This window comes from Psittacula echo, assembly GCF_963264785.1.
Source record: "Psittacula echo genome assembly, chromosome: 1".
Taxonomy (NCBI): domain Eukaryota; kingdom Metazoa; phylum Chordata; class Aves; order Psittaciformes; family Psittacidae; genus Psittacula; species Psittacula echo.
The window spans coordinates 152615395-152639604 of record NC_137735.1 but is presented as its reverse complement, the minus strand read 5'-3'; the positions used below and the strand labels follow the sequence as shown (position 1 = coordinate 152639604).

At 42.4% G+C, this 24210-nt stretch overlaps 1 protein-coding gene across 2 annotated transcripts in view; it reads right to left on the bottom strand.

Moving 5' to 3' along the window:
- Positions 1-24210, bottom strand: part of SRGAP1 (SLIT-ROBO Rho GTPase activating protein 1) — a gene marked incomplete at both ends in the record, with an annotated part of 143452 nt that overhangs the window by 10865 nt on the left and 108377 nt on the right. Inside the window, 6 exons of one of the 2 annotated variants that reach the window (XM_080635006.1) lie at positions 559-783; positions 2756-2861; positions 12988-13122; positions 17222-17299; positions 17462-17522; positions 21378-21480. In XM_080635006.1, coding sequence (XP_080491132.1) covers positions 559-783; positions 2756-2861; positions 12988-13122; positions 17222-17299; positions 17462-17522; positions 21378-21480 — 708 coding nt within the window. Of the gene's footprint in view, positions 1-558; positions 784-2755; positions 2862-12987; positions 13123-17221; positions 17300-17461; positions 17523-20833; positions 20868-21377; positions 21481-24210 lie in introns of both variants that reach the window. The other variant, XM_080635007.1, reaches the window with a different exon arrangement.

Genomic DNA, 24210 nt, shown 5'->3' with positions numbered 1-24210 from the left:
TTGTACATAACTTGTTATGTATATTGTAATTCTTCTGTAATTATTATTGTTATTAATGCTCTTATTATTTCCCCTTCCATTTCTGTACTATTAAACTGTCTTTATATACACATGAATTTTACTTTTTGTCCCTATTCTCTTCCCCATCCCACCAGGACAGAGGGGAGTGAGTGGCTGTGTAGTGCTTAACTACCTGCCGGGTTAAACCCTGACAGAGGAGAAGGGAGCAGAGGGAAGGCTCCATAAGCTGAAATTTGTTAAGGTGGTTCATGGCCAGAGAGCCAGTTTCCTACCTGGCTGTGTGCTCTGCACAGTACACCTGGAATTCCTGGCTGAACACAAGGGTAGCTTACTCCACAAAATGTAGGGAACCTCGTCACTATTGCCTTTGCTTCATATATTTTTATAGCTAGCACTTTTCTAGGTGAACCTGAACGTTATTCTAGTTTCTCTTCATACGTCTATCGTGTGCAAAAGTAATTCTGTATCACAGGAGTTTTCCAGACAACCAGCCTAATGAATTTGTTAAAGAGATAGAAGGTTAATATTCTGACTTACCAGTAGTCATCTCCAGCCATACATTTTTCGTACACTGGGCCATCAAGTTCTTTAGCATCTGGGAAAATAGCCTCATGATGGATGATGATAGTTTTGATTATCTCATTCACGTGTGCCTGACAAGACACCTGGTCTTGTATGTCTGGAACAGGCATCAGGGTTGGCCCAAAACAAATGGCCAGGTTGTATGGATCCATCATGTTTTCATCGCTGTACTGAGAAAGGCTGTTGTAATAGAAAAATCAAGAAAAATTGTCTTTTCCTCTATGACTAACCTCGTTCTGGAGAAACCTTATATTCCATCACAATTTAGAGATTTCCTGTTCTCCTTGACACTTAATTTCATATAAAGTAACAAAACAAAAAAGATTTCTTCAAGAGGCTATAACATTATAAAGTGAGTTTATAGCACGTATATGTATGTATATGTATGTATGTGTTCTCACACTATTGTGTTTAGCGTATGCCAACCTAAAGGGCTAATGTAAAATGCATTAGCTGCTGCTGCTTCTATCCCATTGTGTTTACCCTTGGAGGCCCAAGTGGACTGGATACTAAGTGGATATACATGCCCATAATGTTTCATCAGACCTTGACATATCTCTTCCATCAACTGCCTATATAACTTAGGAAGACTGAATTGTCCTTCTGGAAGCAACACAGAGAGGCTGTGGATTCTCTGCCCTTCATGGTTCTGGACTGGACAAAGCCTAGAACAGCTTGATGTAACATTAGAAACTTTGAGCAGCATGCTAGAGCAAGTGAGGTCTGCCATGAGGTCTGATGACTTCATGTGGCCAAGCAGGCATAACTGCATATGCAAAAAGCAGAATTGGATTTGTAGAAAGTCACTCTATGGGAATGTTTTTTCCTGTGGATGCAACAAGACAATTTGGAGGTAGTAAGGGAGTTAGCCTGCTTTCTGAATTGCATTCCTGTGGAGAGCACAGATGTAGTTAACGTGATTGTGTAACAAGTATAGCCTCATAGCTCTGGTCAATCTGTATGTCTAAGTAGAGGCCAAGCTGTGATATAAGCCTTCAAGACATTTACACAGTGTTATTTCTGTGGGCTGAATTCATGCTTCAAAGGAATGGTTATTTTCATAACACTTTAGATCTCTGCCCCTCTTTAAAATACTGCTTGAAACTGGTTCAGAAATTACCAGAAGAAAGCAAATAGGAACAGCCGTGAATACAAGCACACACGCATAACCTGGCTGCAAAGACCCTGTTTCTATAGGAACAGACAGGATGGATGAAATGAGGAAGGTCACAAAGACAGAACGAATCAGCAGAGGGCAAATTTAGGAAAAAAAAGGAGGAAAAAGGCAACATGAAAACAGATACAGTAGGAAACAGACAACATGGCAGCTAGAGGCAGGGCAAAGTGCACAAGAAGCAAAACTTTCAGTGAAAGCACTGGGGTCAGCAATACCAGAGAGGGCTGTGAAATACTGGAGGATGAAACAGTGCAATTGCCCAACCTGCCCTTTATTTTCGGAATGAAGAAAACAAAGAAGTTTTTCTGGGATGATGAAGACACAAACGCCACTTTCCCTTTCTGACACAACCTTCCTTCTAGCAGCTGCCTGTGTTTTGCAGTGTGAGAACCAAGATACTTTATGTCAAAGCATACACACTGGCTGTATGTCCTCTATATTGCTTGCTCTTTTAGCAGAATACAGAAGCAGAAACACAAAATCTCAGCCTGGGGGTGTCTAGCATCAAATAGGCAGCTTGTAGCGCCTGTGCTGCTTGAATATACTGTTTATTTTTATCATCAGGAGATTGAAATCAGCTTGACATAAGGACAAAAAAAGAATATTCCGTTTTTAAATTGCATAAGCTATTTTTAATGCAGTTACAGTTTGTGTTTGTTATTTTCCTTATGAGCTTTTTTTTACCAGCTTCAATGCTGTAACATAGTGTAGCCTGCACTCCCCATGTCAGACAACACTTTAATCTGTCTTCTTACTACTACTACTACTACTCAGATTTGGACAAATGGAATTTTAATTTGAATGAAACCTGGTGTTTTCCTTCTATTTTCATTGCCAATTAAAAGATCGTATTTTGTGCTAAATGGAGCTTAAATGTAAATTCTACATAAAGTATGAATAAACCCAAAGAACTTCAATACAAGCAGAGGAAGGCAGATAAAGATACTGTACCTCAGGGAACTACAAAGCACTTACTGGTTAAGGAAGGCGAAGAGGTATCTCATCACTATAAGGACCGACCTGGGCAAAGTAAGGAGGAGTTTGCGGATGTTAAGAGCCCTCTCATAGAGATTGTCTATTCCTGCAATCAGAAGAAAGTATTTTAAGTCCCCTTTCATATGATGGTCTAACATAGCATTCAGTCAGTTTACTCAATTTACTTTGATTCTATCATCGCACGTCCCTAGCTAATATCTTCCCATTTTGACCTATTAGAAAAATAAGAGTTAAAAGTCCTGCCTCTCATTAAACCCACACAATTTAAAAAGTCACATTTTTAAATATAAGAAGTTACAAATCTGCCTAAGTCAAACCCTGGCCACTTGCTGAGCTGCACATCTCACAAACCCACAACACCTCAGGGAACCAAGGAAAGATGTTTGCCATCAGTTTCAAATACAGATTCATTCTCTTTACTTGAATGTTCATATCAGATGTAATATTCCAATCACTGAGCCTCTCTAATGAGTTTTCTTAATCAAATGTCCAGCTGTAACTCTCAGAATGGCAAATTAGATGTGTAAGCAGTGCTGTGGGGGATGAATTTGTGCTTCAAATGAATGGTTATTTTCATAAAACAGTGTTTGGTTTATGGTTTTACAGTGTGTAAGCAACACACACAAAGATTACATGTATTTTCCCAAATGATTTTATAACAGTCCACCAAAATTCTTCTGAAGCCAGCAAAACAAGGTAAGCTTAATAAAAGCATCACTTCCTAATGTCTTGTAATAAGGATGCATTATCTGTCTTCTGTGTTGGTCAGAAAGAGTATGTAGCTGCAAGTGGGGTAGTGATGGGATAAAAGCATAAGTTGTTTTTCAAAATATGTAATGTAAATGACACTGTTAGAAACAACCTAAAATTTCAGCAATGCTTTTTATGTCAGCCAAGAAAGAACACTGCCATTAACAACATCTAGGGGAAATCTCAGCAAACTACATGAGAAATACTGTTCAGTGGCACTGAAATGGACATTCAGAAATTTGGAAATGAGAAACAGGAGCTGATTCCAATAGCTGAAAAGCCAACTTCAACCACAAAACATGGTATTTAAGAGCACACATTTAAAAAGAATTACTTACATATAAATGTTCTACTGTAAACAGAGTTCCTGGTGTTTATTTGTGCTCTTTGGTATGGCTATTTCTACCAAATAGCATTTGTTTGTAGATGCAAAATATGTGCTGACTTATGGTTCTTAGAATAACTGGTGTCTAGTAATTATTACTTTGTTACCAAGAACTAAGCATACGCAAAGCATGTCCAGCAGCAAGACTTCTGTTTACCATGCAGAAGTGCTGGAGTGCAGTAAGAAATGCCAGTGTAGTAAACTGGGGGGGAATGTGGACTGTGGTACCTACTGCAGGAGCAGCAGAGCAGAACTGCTGAGGGAGGTAAAAACCCATTCCCTGGCAGAGCAGCTGAAGGCTGGAACAGTGGCCCTGGTGCGCTGCCACAGAGCTGGTAGGGAAGAGGACTGCTGACAAGTTGCATAATTTATAACCTAATGAGTCACCCTGAACCCAAACTCCAGCTGAAAATCAGTTCAAGCCATTACACTTTTCGCAAGTGCAGTATGAGACTTTATGTTTCTGTCAAGTCTGGACTGCATGAATCAAGAAGTATTTCGGTTACTGGTTAAGAACTGGAGTCCATGGCAGGATGTGCTAAGCCTGGGAGCTGCTTGCACAGTGAGGATTCATAGAGCAACCACAATTTTCCTCTCCCTTTCCAGTGCATACAGCATCTTGGAGACACCAATGCTACATAACCTCACTGCTGTTCTGCACTGCCCACAGACACCAGTTTTAGTGCAAGGCCTTTCTCCAGCTGCCTAAACTAAACCACTCCCAATGGAAGAAGCCTGCCTGTGTCAGTTAGGGTGCCTTCTGAGTCCCTGGCTCAGCTGACCTTCCTCCTGACAAGCCTGTCTGCAAATCTCTCTAGACAGAGTTATAGGTCTGGGTAGTTTTGAGCCTGTGTGCATGTGCACAGGTGGATTTTCTGTGGAGTGGGGCTGAAGGAGGAAGGACCAAAGGCACTTTGGTTATGTTTTTCAATAGTCCTGCCTCAGCAGCACTGCTGTGCTGTGCTGTGGCACAGCTTTTCCACTGTCTGCTGGATGCTGGAAGGCAGGGAGAAGTTGTGACACAGCACCAGGACCCGCCTTCTGCATCACAGCGTTTGCTGGCTAATGCCTTGTGCTGCGGACCTGCCTCTTCCAGCCAGTTCTGGAGACAGGCTCTGGACAAGGTTCAGTCATTGCTGAACTCAAATCAGACCCAAGAAATGCACTGGCTGGGCTCCAGTTGTGTCCAGCGGCTCCTTCCAGCAGTGTGCTGCCTGTCCGGATGCAATAGCTCTGTCCAAACTAGTGAGCTAAACCAGGATGGGCTATAGCTTTGAACACCAGTAGGCAGCTACCACACAGTACTTGTCACACTCTCCAACGCACCTGTGGTCTGTGCCAACTACAACTCTTTCAAGCAGTTCCTAGACATGGTTCACAAGATGCATGAGCCAGGAACTGGTCCCAGTAGGCAGCACGGGCATGCACAGTCAGTCCAAAGAGTTTGGCTGTATGACCATGTGTTGAGCTATCCCAGCTGCCCTACTAGGAGCACAAGCAGTACTAAGTACTAGCAGGTCACCTCTGTACTGAAGCACTTACAAGCTCTACATGCTGGAATAAGGTGTGTATTTCTAATACCTCCCTGGTAACCCAGTCCCAGCTTGCATGAGAGCCCCTTTATTGAAAATCCAAACTACAGCCAAGTGGAAAATTTATGTGCTTTCCATGATTTCCTTGTTTTTCTTTCTCAGCACTGATTTGGTTTAGAGCAGATAGGTAATAAAGTTATGTATTGATGTTATGTATTTGCATGCTGCTTTTAAATTAGGAGCCAAATGTCATAATTTCTTGTGTGCATGCAGTGTGCATTTGGTTATGTAGGAAAGAAGGAGTGAATATAGAGCAATCTTTCTGCATCCAGGCAGAAAGAATTAGCAGCTCCGCTGCTTCCCATGCAGAGCGAGGAGAAAGCATTGCTTTGCCTCTACCAGCTTTGCTCAGGGCAGAATGGCCATCCAAGCTACAAACTGGCTGCTGCAAGGAATCACTGGCAATCCCAACACTGCAGAAAGCTGGCTGCATCTCCCACTCTCCCAGCAACTTCTGTTGGAGGCCTTCTTTTCATTACTCTGATTTTCAAGAACTGTCATTAGCCCTACCTCAGCACCCGGTCAGGTATTACCCAGTTCTCAGCTACGAAAGCTGATGTGCTGATATTACATGGCTTTTTCTAATAGCGCAATTAGCTACCAAGCAGAAATAGAAATTGGGGGATTTGAGAACTGGTTCATTACTCTAACGATGAGACTCACATTCTCAGACATAAGTAACAGGACAACTCTCTGGCAAGGCCAAGCACACTGAGAACAAATGTGGTTTTCTCATTGTGGAGTGAGGGAGGGAAGGGAAATCTGTGTGAAGGACACGTGAATATCAACTGCAAATCAAGGCTACCATCAGGTAAATATCACAAATAGAAATGGTTATAGCTCTGTAGTTCCCAGTTCTCAGAGCAGAGCAGCTTCTGGAGCACTGTTCTGACACACCTGCCTTCCAGACCCACCTCAGGCATGGGGATCAAACCCACAAGCAGGAGAGTTTCCTGCCAGCCAGACAAGAAGGTGTTTGGTATGGGAACACTGTGCTCCTGTCAAAGTGGAGCTACAGTGCAACACAGAGCACGTGAGACATTTGTGGGGTGAAACAAGAGAAGAGGAAGAGGCCAGCTTCTGGGACTCATGACTACAGTGGTCTGTGGAAAAGAGGGGCACATGTGTCCAGAACTATTAATGCATTTTTATCACACAATAATGGAGCAAAGCACTCTAATAATAGAAGGAGCTTGGTTTTCTCTGTGTCCATAACATTATCTAGGCATCTAAGCATCAGAGGTGCCTAGCTTCTACAGAGCCTCCACTTGGTACTACAAAGAATGAAAAGCAGAGAGCTCAGAGGACTCTTCAGATCATTTAAGTCTACAATCTCACCCTTTGACTTCACCTTAATCACCTCTTAGAGATGTCTGTGCAACCTGTTCATAAAATCCTCCAAAGAAGCAGATCACAACCTTTACAAGAAATTCTGTTGCAGTACAATTCTGCATTGCTCCTGGAAAAGATTAATTTACTGATCTCCCACAGACTTCCTTTGCAAACACTTCTTGTCCTTGAACTGGATGAGTGAATCTAGATGAGACTAATGTCATTGCATAAACGGAAGAATTACTCATCAGTTAGCTGCCTCTTTGCCAGCCATGGGCTAAGGACCAGTTCTCAATAGCATGAGACAGGCATAAATCCTAGCTACTCAAGCCTTAAAAGGTGTAATCTTCAGCCTCCAAGAACACCGGAACCTGTTCTGGAGAAGTGGTTTCACTTTTGCTTACTGCAGAGACACACAGAATCAATGAATGTCCACTCTTCTCTTCCATGAGATACAACACATTTTAACCACTTCTGAAGTTTTTGCAAATGCAGACTCTAAAGTGTAACAGATCAAAAGTGAACAATCTGCCCCAGAACAGTAAAGAAAAACCGAGAGGGCAGAAAACACAGCTGAAGCCTGTGTTTCTCACTGTGTTTCTCACTGTGTTTACTATGAAACTGTGTCTCAGTTAAATAGGTTTAACTGAAGCCCCCAAATACAAATAAGACAAAACCAAATTATAAACAAAGACACGGATCTATTCGTCCTAAATAACACCAATAAAACATAAATTTAAACTTTAATTAAGGAATAATCCTGGAGTTGGAGAGCATAAAAACCAAAATAAATATTCAAATACACAAATGCAACATTTTGGTGATGGGGACCAAAAGACTTTTGCAAGAGAGCAATTGCTGGTGGTTCTGAAATATTTTGAGCCAACTGGACAACTGCATGCCTTTATCACTCTGCTTTAGTTGAAAATTCTACAAAAGCACTGTACTTTTCCTGGCCTCTCCTGCACTGGTGGTGAGACATGGTTATTCAACAAGGAGAAGATTCAGGATGGGAGCAGTCTGATCTCAGAAACATGAGTTCTAAACTGTGTGTGTTCTGCCACCCTCTGTTAACAGACAGCCTCCATGGCCAAGCTCAGTAGTAACAAAAGAACTGCAAACACTTGGCAAAGGGAAGATAAAGACATTACTGATCAGAACATGTGGAAGGAGAAACCTTGTGTCAGCAGTGAATGAACTGTGCTACACTAACAGCCAGTGCTGTGCAAGCCAAGCATATTTCACAGGCAAAGGTAGCACAAAGGAGAAAGCAGGCAATGGTATAATGAAAGAGATCTTTCTGCCTTGGGACCACTGTTCTGAGGGATAAAATCCAATGTGGTATCTTTGTGTGCGGTCACTCACTACTTTCACTTGGCATGGTGCCTACTAGTAACAGAGTGAATGCCTAATGTATATTTTACACACCTGCTGAGCATCAAATGGGACTGAGTTACTTGCAGATGTCATTTTTATGGTCAATTCGCAGCTGACAAGTAATCCACATGTATATGTATTAGTGCTGAAGTTAACAATTTGTGCCTCTTTCTACTTTGGTAGATGAATCTAATCAAACTCAAAGATCTGTATGTATTAACTTGGCAATGCCACTTAATGCTCTAGAGATCTATTTAAGAAAGCATTACAGGAGGACAAACACAACTCCACTGTCACCTAGGGAAGGAAATAGTTGTCATTTTGTTGAAACTTTTTCAAGAAGAGTTGACAATTCAGAATATGGCATTTTACTTTTTAAGGAATGGGCAATAGCCTGGAAAAGCAGTAAAACAGTTTCCTTTCATAACATTTATACCTTTAGGTAAGCGGCTACTGCTGTCAGCAGACGACTGAAATGATGAAAATCAGGAGGAAGAAAGATGGAAGCTTTCACCCATCCTGGCATCTTAGTATATCAAATTTAAGGCAAGGGAGATGAAACGATGAAGAATTATAATAACCTGAGCAGAAGCTAAGCAGTTTGGGTAGGTGAGATGTGTCTGCCGCTGCACTGCACAGCTATGTATGTAAAAATGAACTGTAATTCATGTGTATAAGAACTCAACATCATAAGAGGAACTGCAGCGGCCCAGCAGTAAAAGTGAATTATGGCCAGCCCTAAGTGTAACTTCAATACCTCCTGCCTTGACGTAACTCCTGGTACAAGTATTTCGCTTGTGTTGGGCCCAACCTGTTTCTACAATGGGATAGAAAGAAGTGCAGTACAACACTCCTCCCTTACCCCAACCTTCTTTTACCCCCTGGATTGTCAACTGCTGCGAGCACCAATAGTGGCCACTCCTTTTGCTGACAGCATACAATTATGTCCCATAATCAGATGGATTCTTTACATTCTGTCCCACCTTTCATGCTTGCTCTGGAGAAGTCATAATTTGCCTCAAATTTTATCTAAACCAGTTCATAAACCCAAACAGAACAACACTGTTCTCGTGAGTCTCATTAATACAAATTGCCCTAAAAAGTCACAGTCATGTTGCACTATTTCCACTGTATTTACAAAAGGGAAAACATTAAATCACAATGCTCTATTTCATTTGGAAACACATGCATAAATGCAAAGAAATTCCTCAGCGGCTATACTGAGGAAAGGTTTATTCTGCAGCTGTAGCCTCAATTATGCTTGACATCCATAACTAAGTACTTCAGTTTCAAGGGGTTTTTCACTGGCAATGTTACATTTCCATATAAAATGTGTGACATTCTGCCCTTTTACAGTTTTATGTGAACATTAACTTTATGAATTTGCTTTCTGCCTCCCCCCTTCTATAACAACTTCTGCCAACGATTAAAAAAACCACACTGACATTTATCTTGAAAAGCTATTTGAACACAACTTAGTGTTTATTCTTTTCTTCACTGTCTACCAGACAGTGAACGCGATATGAATTAACATCTTTAAACCCCCTTAATTAAAAATGTGAAAGCTTTCTAGACTTTACATATCAACTGTGACCTATACAAGTTACAGTAATGTGTGTTCTCACAGAGGAAAGGGAGCCTGGCCCTGCTCCCATTGTCATGAAGACCAATATACTTACTATGTGAGGCCAAATGAGCACAGAAAAAGAAACTGATGCAACTATGACAGGTTCAACGTCTGAAGTGGGAGAAAAATCTTGCCCTGACTGTCTTCCTTTTTGCAAGATATAGGAAGCTTTAAAGTTAAATGACAGCAATGGAAAGGATCTTTGAGACAGAGAGTTTTTGATAGTACGTGCCACGCAGGTGCCAAGTGTGACAGGCAGTCTGCTCTGAAATGCTTGTTGGTTTTTTGGTTTATGTTTTTTTTTGTGTTATTCCCTGGAAGTGCTGGATCACTTAGCAAAGCACATAGACTAGGAACACAGCTGTAAAAACACTTCACCTCGGGCTTTGCAGATAATCAGAAGACACAGACACACAGCCCACTGGTCCCCTCATGTGGTTCTGGGGCTGCCTGTGGGTGCAAGACACAAGAGCTGCTTCTTTCTCCACTCACATCACATTCAATCCCCTCACTGTGACAACACAAAGCAAACTCACCCCAATGTGCTCAAAGAGAAAACTGCCTTTGCCCTGCCATCTTAAAAACCTTTCTTCCCCTCGCTAAAGGAAGGTGCTGACATGTCATTTCACTGTGCCCCTAATGACAACCTTGTGGAAACCAAACCAAACAACAAAATAATCCTCCCCTGGCTTCCTCCAAAACCTGCCAGAAGCAGATCTGGGAGTCTTAAAACACCTTATCAGGAAGAAATTTTCTGCTTTCTCCTGTAACAGCAATAGCAGAAGTCAAACTTAGCAGAACTACTCAGTCATTACACCTCGTTTTGACAAGCTGCCATAGAGATGATAATCCAGATTTACGACAACCTCAGAGAACAGCCAGTCTAAACCAGGATCAGATGGCAACACCTCTTTCCAAATAACTGTCCCATTCTAAAATGTTGCTGTGAAAGGCAGTGACTTTGTTCCAGACTATTGGTTGTTACTGACTTCAGCTCTTTTGAAAGAAAATAATCTGTTGTCTCCCTTAGACAACCAATAGTTCAACATTCTCTAAGGAAACTAAGACTTAACACTAGGGATCTAGTATTCATCAACTTTTTCCTTAAAGTTCTCAATAACGAAAGACCATTTAGGGATAACTGAACTGGATTTCTCTCAGACAGTGATGCTCTGAGAAGCTGGTGAATCTCTCCCACCTGCCCAGGTGCCACGTACACATAGTCCACTGAACTTCTACCCCTCCTTCCAAATACCCCGCTCTGTCTTCAGAAACTTCATTGGTGAATGGAAACTCTCTGAAATTACTTATGTTCCTTTTCTTGGAACACAGTTAAAAGGTTGTTTTGGGCAAGTATTTTTGTATCCCCTAAGAACTCACTTGTGTAATTTCTGTCAGCTGAAGACTCATTCTTGGTATTTTACAATTCTCTTTAAAGCTCTACAACACAGCAGAGTGCAATGCCATCTCCACACACAAGAAACAGCATTCATATTTTTCTCAATGCTTAGTCAAAATAATCAAGTCATAAAGAGATCCAACAGCCAGGATCTGACACCAGAAATTTTGAAAAGGAAATCTGGTACAAATGTTTAACAATGAAAGTAGTCAATCATTTGAACAGCTTATCCAAGAATGCGGTAGGTTTTCTGTCAGATGAAGCCATTAAATCGATACATTTTTCCAGAAGACATGCTTTAATTCATCCAGAAGTTATGGAAATCAGCGCAGGATTATTAGGTGAAGTTCTATCATCCCTGTCATGCAGAAAATCACTCAGTCAAAATGATCCTTTTTTAGATTTCAATTTTTCTGACTCGCAGACATTTTCTGGGCTGTGGCACCACAGCTAGCTAAAGCTGAACTCAGGCAGAACCAAGATTATGCTTCCTAAAGAGACAGTGTCTCCCTCAGCATCCGGGATCAGACTGTTAAACTGTGGTTTTGAGGTCCTTTGGGACTCCTCAGTACCATCAAATCTGTGAATAGCAACAGCTGTGGAAAACCCTGCAAAAAATGAAACACAGAGTATTGCTCATAGCCCTGGTCATGAGGATCCATGTATTTGTAACCTCCAGGCTGAACTACTGCAATCCTCCCTAAGTGGGAAGGAAACCACAGATGTTGGGTTCCCCCAGCAGGGACCAGAAAAGCCCGTTTAATGGCCAACCCAGGACACTGCACACACCAGTCTGTGGTCCTACCTGCTGCGCTGGGATCCCTTTGCCAAAGTAACACAGTTTGGAGAGCTCCTGCCCTAATTAATATCCCAAAGGTCTGTCCCACGTTACCTGTGAAACTGCCTCTTCCTCCATTTGGCTGATGAAGGCAAGCTATAAAGGAAGGGCTGAAAGGAGGAAATTCTTCCACAAAGTATGTACCTCTGACCACTTCTAATGGACCCACAGAGAACAGTAAGCCTACTGATGGTTGGCTTGGCCTCACCCCTCCTGAACATCTGGATGGATCTGTGAACTGGAAGAGTTGCCAGAGCAATTCAGTCATCCGCTGAGAACCTCCTAAATTACTACAACCTCTCTGTGTCCAGCTATGAACACCAGCAGCACACAGACCCATGCAATGCTGCTCCAAGGCATCCCATTACAACTTGGAATGTTGGAAGACAGACTGGGCTCTTCCACAGGCAGCACTCAGCTGTTCCCCTCCATTCCTGGACTGAAGGGTTTTCCTCCTAGTTGGATTGTGGGTTTTAAGCTGAGCACAATAAAGGTCCAAAACCATACAATGTCACGCAGTTAGGTGCTTATTAACCAGTGCAGTCCCTGAGCTGTGGGGCATGAAAACCTTTGTGGAAAGTAATGTACTCTGTTTGCATGGTCATGACTTCATCCCCTTCTGTCTGCCCCAGTGCACAGAGGAAAATAATAATGTGTTTAAATTTAACTGTCCCTTGTATACCAACAGATATTCTTCCTGTCCTATTAAACAAAGAGTTTTACTGTACATTAATCCCACTGGAAAAAGGAAACAACCACAGCTGTGAGTATGACTAATGACTGACCCAGACTGTTACAGATGGCAAACAAACTGTGTCAGAAAAATCTGCGAAGTTAGCTCTTTTTTCAGGCCACTACTGTATATATGAAAGTAAAATTCTATTGAGAAAGAAGCAGAGATTTCTACTTACTGATACAAGAAATCAGATCATTAAATCTTTCCTTAGGAAAGACGGGATTTTCCAGCCCTCGGAAATAGAGCTTCAGTACTCCAGCAACTGAGTTAATGTCATGGTTACTTTGGTCATCTGCCAAAGGATTTTCACCTTAAAAAATAAATAAAGTGAATGAAACACACATGCAGGAGCATTCTTGCATGCAACATTTTTATAAGTGAGTGACACTTTGAGGGTTTTTTGGTTTTAGTGTGTGGGAGGTGGCAATGCAAGCATTCAAGTAAGATAATAAACACTGATTTAGAAATCCCAGGCTATGATTAAACTAAAACCAGCAGCCTAACTAAAGCTTTAAATTACATAACCAAGTGATCTCTTAGGTCCTGAACTTCCAACTAGGTATTTACAGACATGTTGTGATTTACAGTTAGCAAAATAAAAAGGCCAAATGTTCTTAACTGAATAAGGTTTTGCAGACTATTCTTCGACAAACTGAATTAGACAACTCTCTGAATTGGAAATCTGTCTTCATTCTGAAAAAATAAAACATTCGGGAATATGTGCAACCATTTTGTGAAAACACTGTTTAGGAACTGGAACCCTAAACTGAAACATCAGCCATGACTGAACCATGTGTCATTTTAAAGACTTAATCTTTGTTCTGAAACACTTTTACAGACCACCTGATCAAGACGAATCTGTGGATGAAGTGCTCTATAGACAGATAGAAACAGCCTCACGCTTGCAGGCCCTTGTTTTCATGGGGGTCTTCAACCACCCTGACATTTGTTGAAGCAACGGTACGGCCTGGCACAAGCAATCCAGGAGGTTCCTCGATTGTGTGGAAGACAACTTCCTTCTGCAAGTCATAGAGGAGCCGACAAGGAGAGGTGCCATGCTTGACCTCGTGCTCACCAACAGGGAAGGGCTGGTTGGAAATGTGATGCTCCAGGGCAGCCTTGCTTGGAGCGATCCTGAGATGGTTGAATTCGAGATCCTCAGGACGGTGAGAAGAGCGTGCAGCAAGCTCCCTGCCCTGGACTTCAAGAAAGCAGACTTTGGCCTCTTCAGAACCTGCTTAGTAAAGTTCCATGGGATATAGCCCTAGAGGGCAGGGGGGCCCAAGACTCTTGGTTGTTATTCAAGGATCACCTGCTCCAAGCTCAGGAGTGTTGCATCCCAACTAGAAGGAAGTGCAGCAGGAGGGCCAGGAGACCTCCTTGGATGGATAAGGAGCTGCTCAGGAAAATTCAAAGGGAAAAAGAGGCTTATAGAAGGTGGAAGCAGGGACAGGCGGCCTAGGAAGAATACAGGGATGTTGTCCAGGAAGCTAGGGAGCAGGTGAGGAAGGCTAAGGCCCAGTTAGAATTAAACTTGGCTAGGGATGTTAAAGATAGCAGGAAGGGATTCTATAGGTATGTAGCTAATAAAAGACAGACTAGGGACAATGCCGGCCCCCTCTGGAAGCTATCGGGAGAACTGGCTACTCGGGATTTGGAGAAGGCTGAGGTTCTTAGTGACTTCTTTGCCTCGGTCTTCACTGGCAAAGGCTCTGACCGCACCACCCAAGTCTTGGAAGGCGAACACAGGGACTGTGAGAATGAAGACCCCAGGCCCACTGTAGGAGAGGATCTGGTTCGAGACCATCTTAAAAACCTGAATGTACACAAGTCCATGGGACCTGGTGAAATCCATCCGCGGGTCCTGAAGGAGCTGGCGAATGAAGTTGCTAAGCCACTGGCCATCATATTTGGAAAATCATGGCAGTCAGGTGAAGTTCCCGACGACTGCAAAAAAGGAAATATAACCCCCATTTTCAAGAACGGGAAAATGGATGACCCGGGGAATTACAGACCAGTCAGTCTCATCTCTGTGCCTGGCAAAATCTTGGAGCAGATTCTCCTGGCAGGCATGCTAAGGCACATGAAAAACAAGGAGGTGGTTGGTGACAGCCAGCATGGCTTCACTAAGGGGAAATCCTGCCTGACCAATTCAGTGGCCTTCTATGATGGGACTACAAAACTGATGGACAGGGGCAGAGCAGTTGACGTCATCTACCTGGACTTGTGCAAAGCGTTCGACACTGTCCCACACGACATCCTTGTCTCTAAATTGGAGAGACATCAATTTGATGGGTGGACCACTCGGTGGATAAAGAACTGGCTGGATGGCCGCACGCAAAGAGTTGTGGTCAATGGCTCGATGTCCGGCTGGAGACTGGTAACGAGTGGTGTCCCTCAGGGATCGGTGTTGGGACCGGCCTTGTCGGTGACATGGACAGTGGGATTGAGTGCGCCCTCAGCAAGTTTGCTGATGACACCAAGCTGTGTGGTTTGGTTGATACGCTGGAGGGAAGGGATGCCATCCAGAGGGACCTTGACACGCTTGTGAGGTGGGCTGATGCCAACCTGATGAAGTTTAACCATGCCAAGTGCAAGGTCCTACATCTTGGTTGGAGCAATCCCAGGCACAGCTACAGGTTGGGCAGAGAAGAGATTCAGAGCAGCCCTGCAGAGAAGGACTTGGGGGTGTTGGTCGATGAGAAAATGAACATGAGCCGGCTGCAGTGTGTGCTCGCAGCCCAGAAAGCCAACCGTATCCTGGGCTGCATCAAGAGGAGTGTGACCAGCAGGTCGAAGGAGGTGATCCTGCCCCTCTACTCTGCTCTCGTCAGACCTCACTTGGAGTATTGTGTGCAGTTCTGGTGTCCTCAACATAAAAAGGACATGGAACTGTTGGAACAAGTCCAGAGGAGAGCCACGAGGATGATCAGGGGACTGGAGCACCTCCCGTATGAAGACAGGCTGAGAAAGTTGGGGCTGTTCAGCCTGGAGAACAGAAGGCTGCGTGGAGACCTCATAGCAGCCTTCCAGGATCTGAAGGGAGCCTACAGGGATGCTGGGGATGGACTATTCATCAGGGACTGTAGTGATAGGACAAGGGGTAACGAGTTCAAACTTAAACAGGGGAAGTTTAGATTGGATATAAGGAAGAAATTCTTTACTGAGAGGGTGGTGAGGCACTGGAATGGGTTGCCCAGAGAGGTTGTGAATGCTCCATCCTTTGCCGTGTTCAAGGCCAGGTTGGATGAGGCCTTGGATGACATGGTTTCGTGTGAGGTGTCCCTGCCCATGGCAGGGGGGTTGGAACTAGCTGATCTTAAGGTCCTTTCCAACCCTAACTATTCTATGATTCTATGAAAATGTATGTATCTTCCAGAATAACACTGGAATAAACACTGGGATAAAACACTGTTATTATTCCAGAATAACACTGGAATAAAGAGTTAACAGTAAGGTAGACTTAGAAGCTGGAGAATAGGAGGATGTGGCTTCACTTAGCATGTAAAAACAGCTGCCTCAAGTATCTTGTCAAAGATGAGATCAGGTTTAACAAGATATGTAACTAATCCTGAGGAGAAAAAATACTGTGCATATTTTTTTTTCATGCGTTTAGTCACAAGACTTACTGCTCCAAGGGTTTTCTCATTAGCAGATGATCTGCAATAGCTTTTTCTGGAAATTAAAATCCCACCTGCTATGAGCCAACAAAAAAGAATGGAAAATCAAAAAACCCCAAGTAACTAGTATTGTTTTAACCCAATTAGGGGATTGCTGGATCCTGGCTCCCCTTGCGGAGCAATCCTAGGCTGGGTGTTGCAAGCCACTCATGTTTAAAATCTGTTTTCACTTCCCAGTATTTTTCCCATAATTCCTCCTCTGGGGCTGGAGTTTCCTTCAGGAATGAAAACAGTTGTTGAAAACTGAAGGACTCTTTTACAGCCTGTATTCTCATTGATTGTGATGCCACTTTGGCAGAGGGACCAGAAGGTTGAGCTGTTGTATTCCAGAAGATCAAGTAACAGGTTCTCAAACCGCGTTAAGTAGTCTCTTGAATCTAATTAAAAAACATAACCTTCCATGTCTGAGTATCTTGAAAATAAAATACAGACAAACTACTATTTGCAGTTCATCATTAACAAAAGACTGCAGCTTACAGTTGATTCATGAGTCATACGTCTCATCTAAACAAAATGAAAAACAACCTCACGCTCCTAGAACATTAACAGGGGAAAAACATGCACGTGTCATCATTATACTTCATCTTTAAGCATATGACAGCGCACAGTTTCAGGTGCAGTACACGAAGTGCATACAAACTGCTTAAACAGCCAAGAAAGTAATCAGAATTTAAAAGATTTTTGAATGTCAGATATTAAGGTGCTTGAATAAATGAAAATGGCAATTACCTCTCTCAAATGAATTCTTAATATCATTGACTTCCACCTGGGAACCAGACACTCTAAAAATTCCCTGATGCTGAAGACCTGCAGCAAAGATGGGAGACAGTGGTGAGAAATTAATCTAGTTTCCAAACTATTTCTGTTGCCTGTTTTAAAAACAAAGCTGTGGTGGTAAACACATTATGCAAAAGATACACAAAAAAGTCTGGGCAATAATGAAATGATATAGGATGCTTCAGAGCTTACCATATAAATTGATAAATCTGATGCAGCTTTCCACGATGAGAGGAATGACTTGTCCTGAATCCTGTAAAAAGAGCAGGAAGAGTAAACTGCAGATCGGAAAGAGGAAAACTCCATACTCTGGACTGAACGTGAATGTGCATTTTCCTGGTCAATCCAGATGGACATACAGTGCTGGCAAAAAGTATACATAAGAAAAAAATTATTTCTAACAGAGTTCTCTTCCCATGTAGGGACAGAGGGAAAGGAATGGGTGAAAAGAAAGGATTATGGTTCTTGGTTAAAATCACTGAATTGGGAAATTCAGAGACTTCATTCTCTATCTCTGCCACAGTATCTGGCTAACACCGTATGTGACATCTAAGCTCATGCATGTGTTTTAGATTTTTGAAGCAAAATGAGTTAAAGCAGTGAATTTGCTTTTTAAAAAGTTTATTATTAAGAATAATAATGAAGATGATCCCTCTGCATCCACTTAACTTACCTTTTTTTTCTTCCTTTGCCCAGAGAAGCTGTGGCTGCTCCATCCCTGGCAGTGTTCAAGGCCAGGTTAGACGGGGCTTGGAGCAACCTGGTCTAGTGGAAGGTGCCCCTGCCCATGGTAGGGGCTGGAACTGGATGATTTTTAAGGTCCTTTCCTCCCCAAACCATTCTGTGAGTCTATGATTCCTGGTGGAGAATGGACCTAATTCCTCAAGGAACCCATTTTTACTTTTTGTTTTTGGTAAAAAATATTGATCACAAACAGTTGACAAGTCCTTTTCTGGACCTGCTGGACTATCAGAAATGTTCTTGTAGAAGAGACACCAAAGGACATTGCATGGAGTACCAAATGTCTCCCTCCTGACCTGAGAGCACTCCTACATGCTGTGCTGATTCATGTGACCTAACATAATGCTGGTGATTGCCTGGTATGTTGTTTCAGGCTGCTCTAACTAGTGGGTGATGAACTGTAGCCACTTTGAGCTGAGCGGGTGGTTCAGCTGTCTCTTCCATAGGCACAAAGGTGTTGGGAAAGGGAGGTCACAGCCTACACCTCCCTACCTGCAACTGATTTGATCAGTAATCAAAGGTGCTGGTCTTCACCATGTTACAGCAGCAGGTCTATAGCTACATCTTCAGTTAAGTAGAGATGTTTTAATAAAGGAGAAAAAAAAGCTTTTTTAATGGGAGGGGGAGAAGATGACGATAACAGTAATTTTCAGTGAGTTATTTGCCTTTTTCTTTTAAACTGCTGATTTTTTCAAAAGAACCATCACAGTCCTTCATCCGTGTGTTCTGGCACTTAAAAAAATCGGGTGTTTTAACCCAAGCACATTAATGACTACAAGTCATCAAATATCTATTAAAGACACAAATCATATGATTAAAAATTATTGAGAAAAGTTGGTGCTCACACTGGGAAAATGACTGTTTCATAAATAACAGGTATCATTGAAATTCTTGTCTTGGAAGCTGTAATTTTTCTTTCCAAATAAATTTCAAATACATGAGCACTCAGAGAACTGACTAATCCATTTGGAAGTTTAATATAAAACCAGTCTGCATTACAAAGCCGTGAATTCAAAAGCACCCTGTAACTCAGAGTACACATTTCCTCTTACAAACTAGTCCTTCGTTTTCATGCTCAATTACACTAATGGGAAGTTTATGAATTAAGCCCAAGTAGAAGAAAAGCCAACTACTACAAAAAGTTTGAAAAATAACACATAGCGAAGCAATGAAACAATGCACTTCCTGAGCTAACCTAACCCCTGATTGTCTGTGTACTCCATGTTGGTTTAGTAGGGCTTACAAAAGGCTGTACTGCTAATTATGCTATTTAAATTGTGGCTTATTTGTCTTTTAACTTAAAACCTGACAGAGACTGGCGAGCCAAGAACCAGGAATGTCTGGATGAACACTGGTTTTTTGAGTTGTGTCATGATTCAGTAACAGCTGGATACACCCCCCCCCCCACCATGAAACAGGTCAGCTACTAAGCCCAGGAATACTGTCATCTTCACCAACACTGAGCAGCCTGGCTCCCCCCCAAAAAACAGAGTATTATAAAACATGCACAACATGCAGCCGTATCTCCAGTTAGTACATTGGTTCATGCAAAGAATGTAAAGCCTTGGAAAAGACACTGTTTGCAGTAAGAAATTATAACAAAATAAATTATTTTCGTATCTGGTTTCGGAGAATCTGTTCAGAGCCATGCACAACTTCGTGGCTAAGCAATTCCCTGAAATAATTCCCTGGAATAATCTAAACTAATTGGATTTTGGATCTAATGACAGGAAAATAATTTGAAGTAACAATCTGTGTTGGTGAAATGTCAAGAACAGTGACCCTACCACTGCTGTGAATTAAATCTGATGTGTGTAGTCAGTGAATGTATGTTTGGGACTAATTATGATTCATTATGATGCAAAAACATACCAAAAGGCAATTTTGTGCAATACTGCATTTCATTAGCTGTTGTCTTTTTGTGCCAGTCAAACTAACTCATCCCTATCAGGGATGACATGGTCTTTGGCAGGGATGCTTTCCTAGTTAGCTCCCACACTGGCAAACCTGTCATAAGTCTACCAGCTTTCTTTTCCTCTTTCCTTTTGAACAACTAATTATGTAAGACTCTCCACTCTCAAGTAAGCCCTGTCACCCAGACTGCCATGTAACATAACCCTTTTCTCTGTGAAGCAAAATGTCAGAGTACCATTTCTCTGTGCTTCTTTAATCCAGGGGCTTTTTGTTGTGGGAGTTTCTGCTTCTTTGCTTACTCTCATCATTGAGTGAGAAAACTGTTCATGCTATTAATCTCTTACATTATGGGATGATTTCCTGAAAAGTCTTTCTTTGCACCTCACAGCACTGCCTGCATAATAATAATGGCTTTCCCTGTAGTTGTACTAAGGATGGCTGAAAGCTCAAATCAAAGACACATAAACTGGTATGGTGCCACTGAGCACAGAATTTGTTCTGCAAAATATTTGCTGCTAGTTATATTGCACAGGAAGAAAAAAACCACCTTGTCACATTCAAACCCAGCTCTCACAGAGCTTGTAGTCAGGGATTTAATTCACTGCATTATAAATGTATTGTTTTAAAGATAGATTTTATTAACATTTCTTTCCCTTAGCTCTGCCAGCTAGTGTCCAGAGGCACTGACTGTGATGGGCAGGTGCTTGTTAATAAATAAGGAATAGCCATCATTTAAAACTATGATGACCCCAGAGCTGAGCTCTGGTTCAGTTTTACCTGCTGTACTTGTACACCCATTTCTTAATGCAAACTTGTCCCTTCAGGTCTTTGAAAGAACTAATTTTGAGCCAGGCGTGAATGCAACCCGAGAGTGAGGCAGAGATGGTTCTCTTGTCACCAGAACTATACCTGATGTCTTGTGTGAGAGTTCCTTCGGCCTCGGCTAGAAGCATTATTAGAAATAAAAGTATGAAAAAGAAGAAGATAGTAAATACAGCAAAGATACAAGATCCAGAATAGCGGTGATCACAATTTCACACAATATAATAAATTCCTAAAGTCATAGGAAATCAAAAGCTGGATATTAAACCCAGGGTAATACTGCTTCTCCACAGACTTTGAATAATGAACGTAATGAAAATGGCAAGCAGGAAATTGTGCTAAGTCATGGGATGCACCACTACATCCTATCTTGTACATGATGCTAAGTTTCCTAATAAAACCAGGCTGCCAATACTGTCCCTACTTGATTAACAAAATCGTAGGGAGGCTAATGTGAGAAATGGATCCCCCTCTTTCCCTCTGACTTCAGGAAGTATTATATTGATCAACCGGGAAAGAAAAGAGCCCCAGGACAGACTTATACATAATGATCTGCCTCAGCTCACGTGAGGTGGTGACCATTATAGTAAGAAGTGTTGAGATCAGCCACTGGGGTGGCTGGTGCCAGTACCTTGATGAATGACTCCAAGTCACCATTAAACAACTTAGCACTATACTGTGATCGGGGTCTGGGCTTCCTGTGTTTCTGGGGCTTAGGGGGAAGATTTGGAGGCCTAAGGGAAGGGAATATGATTACTGAGAAAGGTAGAATTAAATCACACAATAAAATGAAATGTCTGTAAGCTCATGGCAAAACAACAGAACACTGTAGAGGGAAAAATAAACAGAGAACTTATCAAATAAATACTTTCCATCAAATTTAAATCTAACAGTGATTAAAAAGTGGAGAAAACCTCCATTAAAAACATGTTACTTATGGATAAATGACACACTTTACGAATCCCTGCTTCGCAGTTTCACCATAAACATTTATTCCAAACACTGCACAATCAGAATGACCTTTTTTTTTTTGTTGTGGTCATGCATGAAATGTGCAGCAAGCACTGGAATTCATCCTGCCAGCTGCAGCAGAACACAGGCCACTCAAAGCACCTCTTATCAAGCAGAGAAGTTGCTTCATGCTGGAGAAGCTTCAAATGCAAATTAAAACTGCTCAGCACACTCCTAAAAGGCTTCAAAACCAAACCATCTGCATTTTCAACTGGAGCCAGGAAGGTTAAACAGCTTTAGCCTTCCACATCCAACCATCAGCATCTTCACACAAGAAAAGAAACACCTTGCAAATTAGCTAAAGGAATGAAAAGAATATAATTAACTTGAAACAAATAAACAAAAGCAGCATACAGCAAAAAAACCCAGAAAAGTAAGAACACACAAAACTTTGGGCTGCAAACGTTTACGCAGGGTTATACATGGGATGACTACAACTGAGATTACAGGAAATATTGTCTTCCAGGTCACAACTTATTTTGTGACTGTCATGCCAACAGCTATAAGACGACGGCTTCCCTAGTTCCCTGCACCAGCAGCTCAATGTTTCTACATGTCTTTCAGGAATTAGCAAAAATTGGAATGTTTCAGTGGAAACAGTGAGGACCAGTAATGCACAGAATATTGAAGAGGGGGACTTTGGTCTGTTTGGGTACTACCTGCTATTTTAGAATAATCTCTAAAGATATCCTCTTCCTTTCTACAATTTAACTTTGACCTCAAAGGACATTTCCATTTGCATGTTTTACAGTGTGGAAACTTAACTGAACCTTGGGCAACAGGCAGGTTCCAGCTGAAGTGGGGGAACTGGTGCTGAGGAACAGATGGGCAAGACCTATTCCCTGAGTGTTTCTTACAGTGACCAGCTGTGAGAAGATATGAGGTAAGATGGCTTCAAGCTGCTCCTCCATTTTACTAAGGTAAAATCATTGCCTAAATCCATCATCTTCTTTCAGTTGCTTACACAGCAGGGAATTTAGGATGATGTGAGCCTGAGGAGTTAAATGCTTTGGAGTCAAGAAAGAAAATTTTCTTCTTAGACATAAGCTTAAGCTTACTGGCTTCCATGCATTCCTGGTAGCCACAGGTCTCACAATTAATGTCAGCAATTTGGAAGGATGCTCTGATTTGTTACTGCTTTTTAACTGGGGTTATGTAAGGAAAGGAAGTGAGTAAGCCCAACTTCACAGAGCTAAAATAGACCATGGAGTAGTGGGAGAAAGGCTAATCTGAAGTCTGCAGAGATATCCCCAGGAATATGGGGACCAGGAAGAAGAAATTATACAAAACCAAGTGATCCAGCAAGGGCAGAGTCAGAGCCGGATCCAAACTTCTTATCTGGAGGGCAAGACTTTTTCTATTTATTTATTTAATTCAAAGATGAGGGGTGGTGGCAAGGCCATTCCATCCAGGAAGCAAGAAGGAGGAAGAGAAGGTATGGAGCAAGGATGTATTGCATGGAAAGGGAAGAGTAAGACCAGGAAAGCTGGTCTGGATGTTCCTGCTGTCACCAGCACCATCCACAGAAGCATGGTGCCCATAGCAGTGACAGGACTGCATCAAAAGAAACATGACCAGCAGGTTGAGGGAGGTGATCCTGCCCCTCTACTCTGCTCTCGTCAGACCTCACTTGGAGTAGTGGGCAGTTCTGGTATTCTCAACCTATAAAGGACATGGAGCCATTGTAACAAGTCCAGAGAAGGGCCACGAGGATGATGAGGGGGCTGGAGCACCTCCCGTATGAAGACAGGCTGAGAAAGTTGGGGCTGTTCAGCCTGGAGAAGAGAAGGCTGCGTGGAGACCTCATAGCAGCCTTCCAGTATCTGAAGGGAGCCTACAGGGATGCTGGGGATGGACTCTTCATCAGGAACTGTAGTGATAGGACAAGGGGTAACGGGTTCAAACTTAAACAGGGGAAGTTCAGGTTAGATATAAGGAAGAAGTTCTTTGCTATCAGGGTGGTGAGGCACTGGAACAGGTGGCCCAGAGAAGTGGTGAATGCTCCATCCCTGGCGGTGTTCAAGGCCAGGTTGGACAGAACCTTGGGCAACATGGTCTAGGGTGAGGTTTCCCTGCCCATGGCAGGGGTTTCGAACCAGATGATCGTAAGTTTCTTTCCAACCCTGACCATTCTATGATTCTATAGCACACACAAGTGGCAGCTGCAAATTCAAACAATTGCCATCGCCCCCCACAGTCTGATACCCTGGGGGCCGCAGTGCTCCTTTGCGTTTGTGTCTGGAGGCAAGCTACAGGTTTACGCAACTGAAAAAGTATGTGCTATATAAAACAGGGAGATCTAACACTATATCCCTTTTTCTTCTGTGAATATATAGACACATTTAAGTATTGAACACACGGATGCTGGGGAGGGCAGGTATTCCTGTCCAGAGCTATCTTACCAAAGATGCAATGTATCCCCTAAATTCATCTCTGTATTAGGTTCTTCTGAA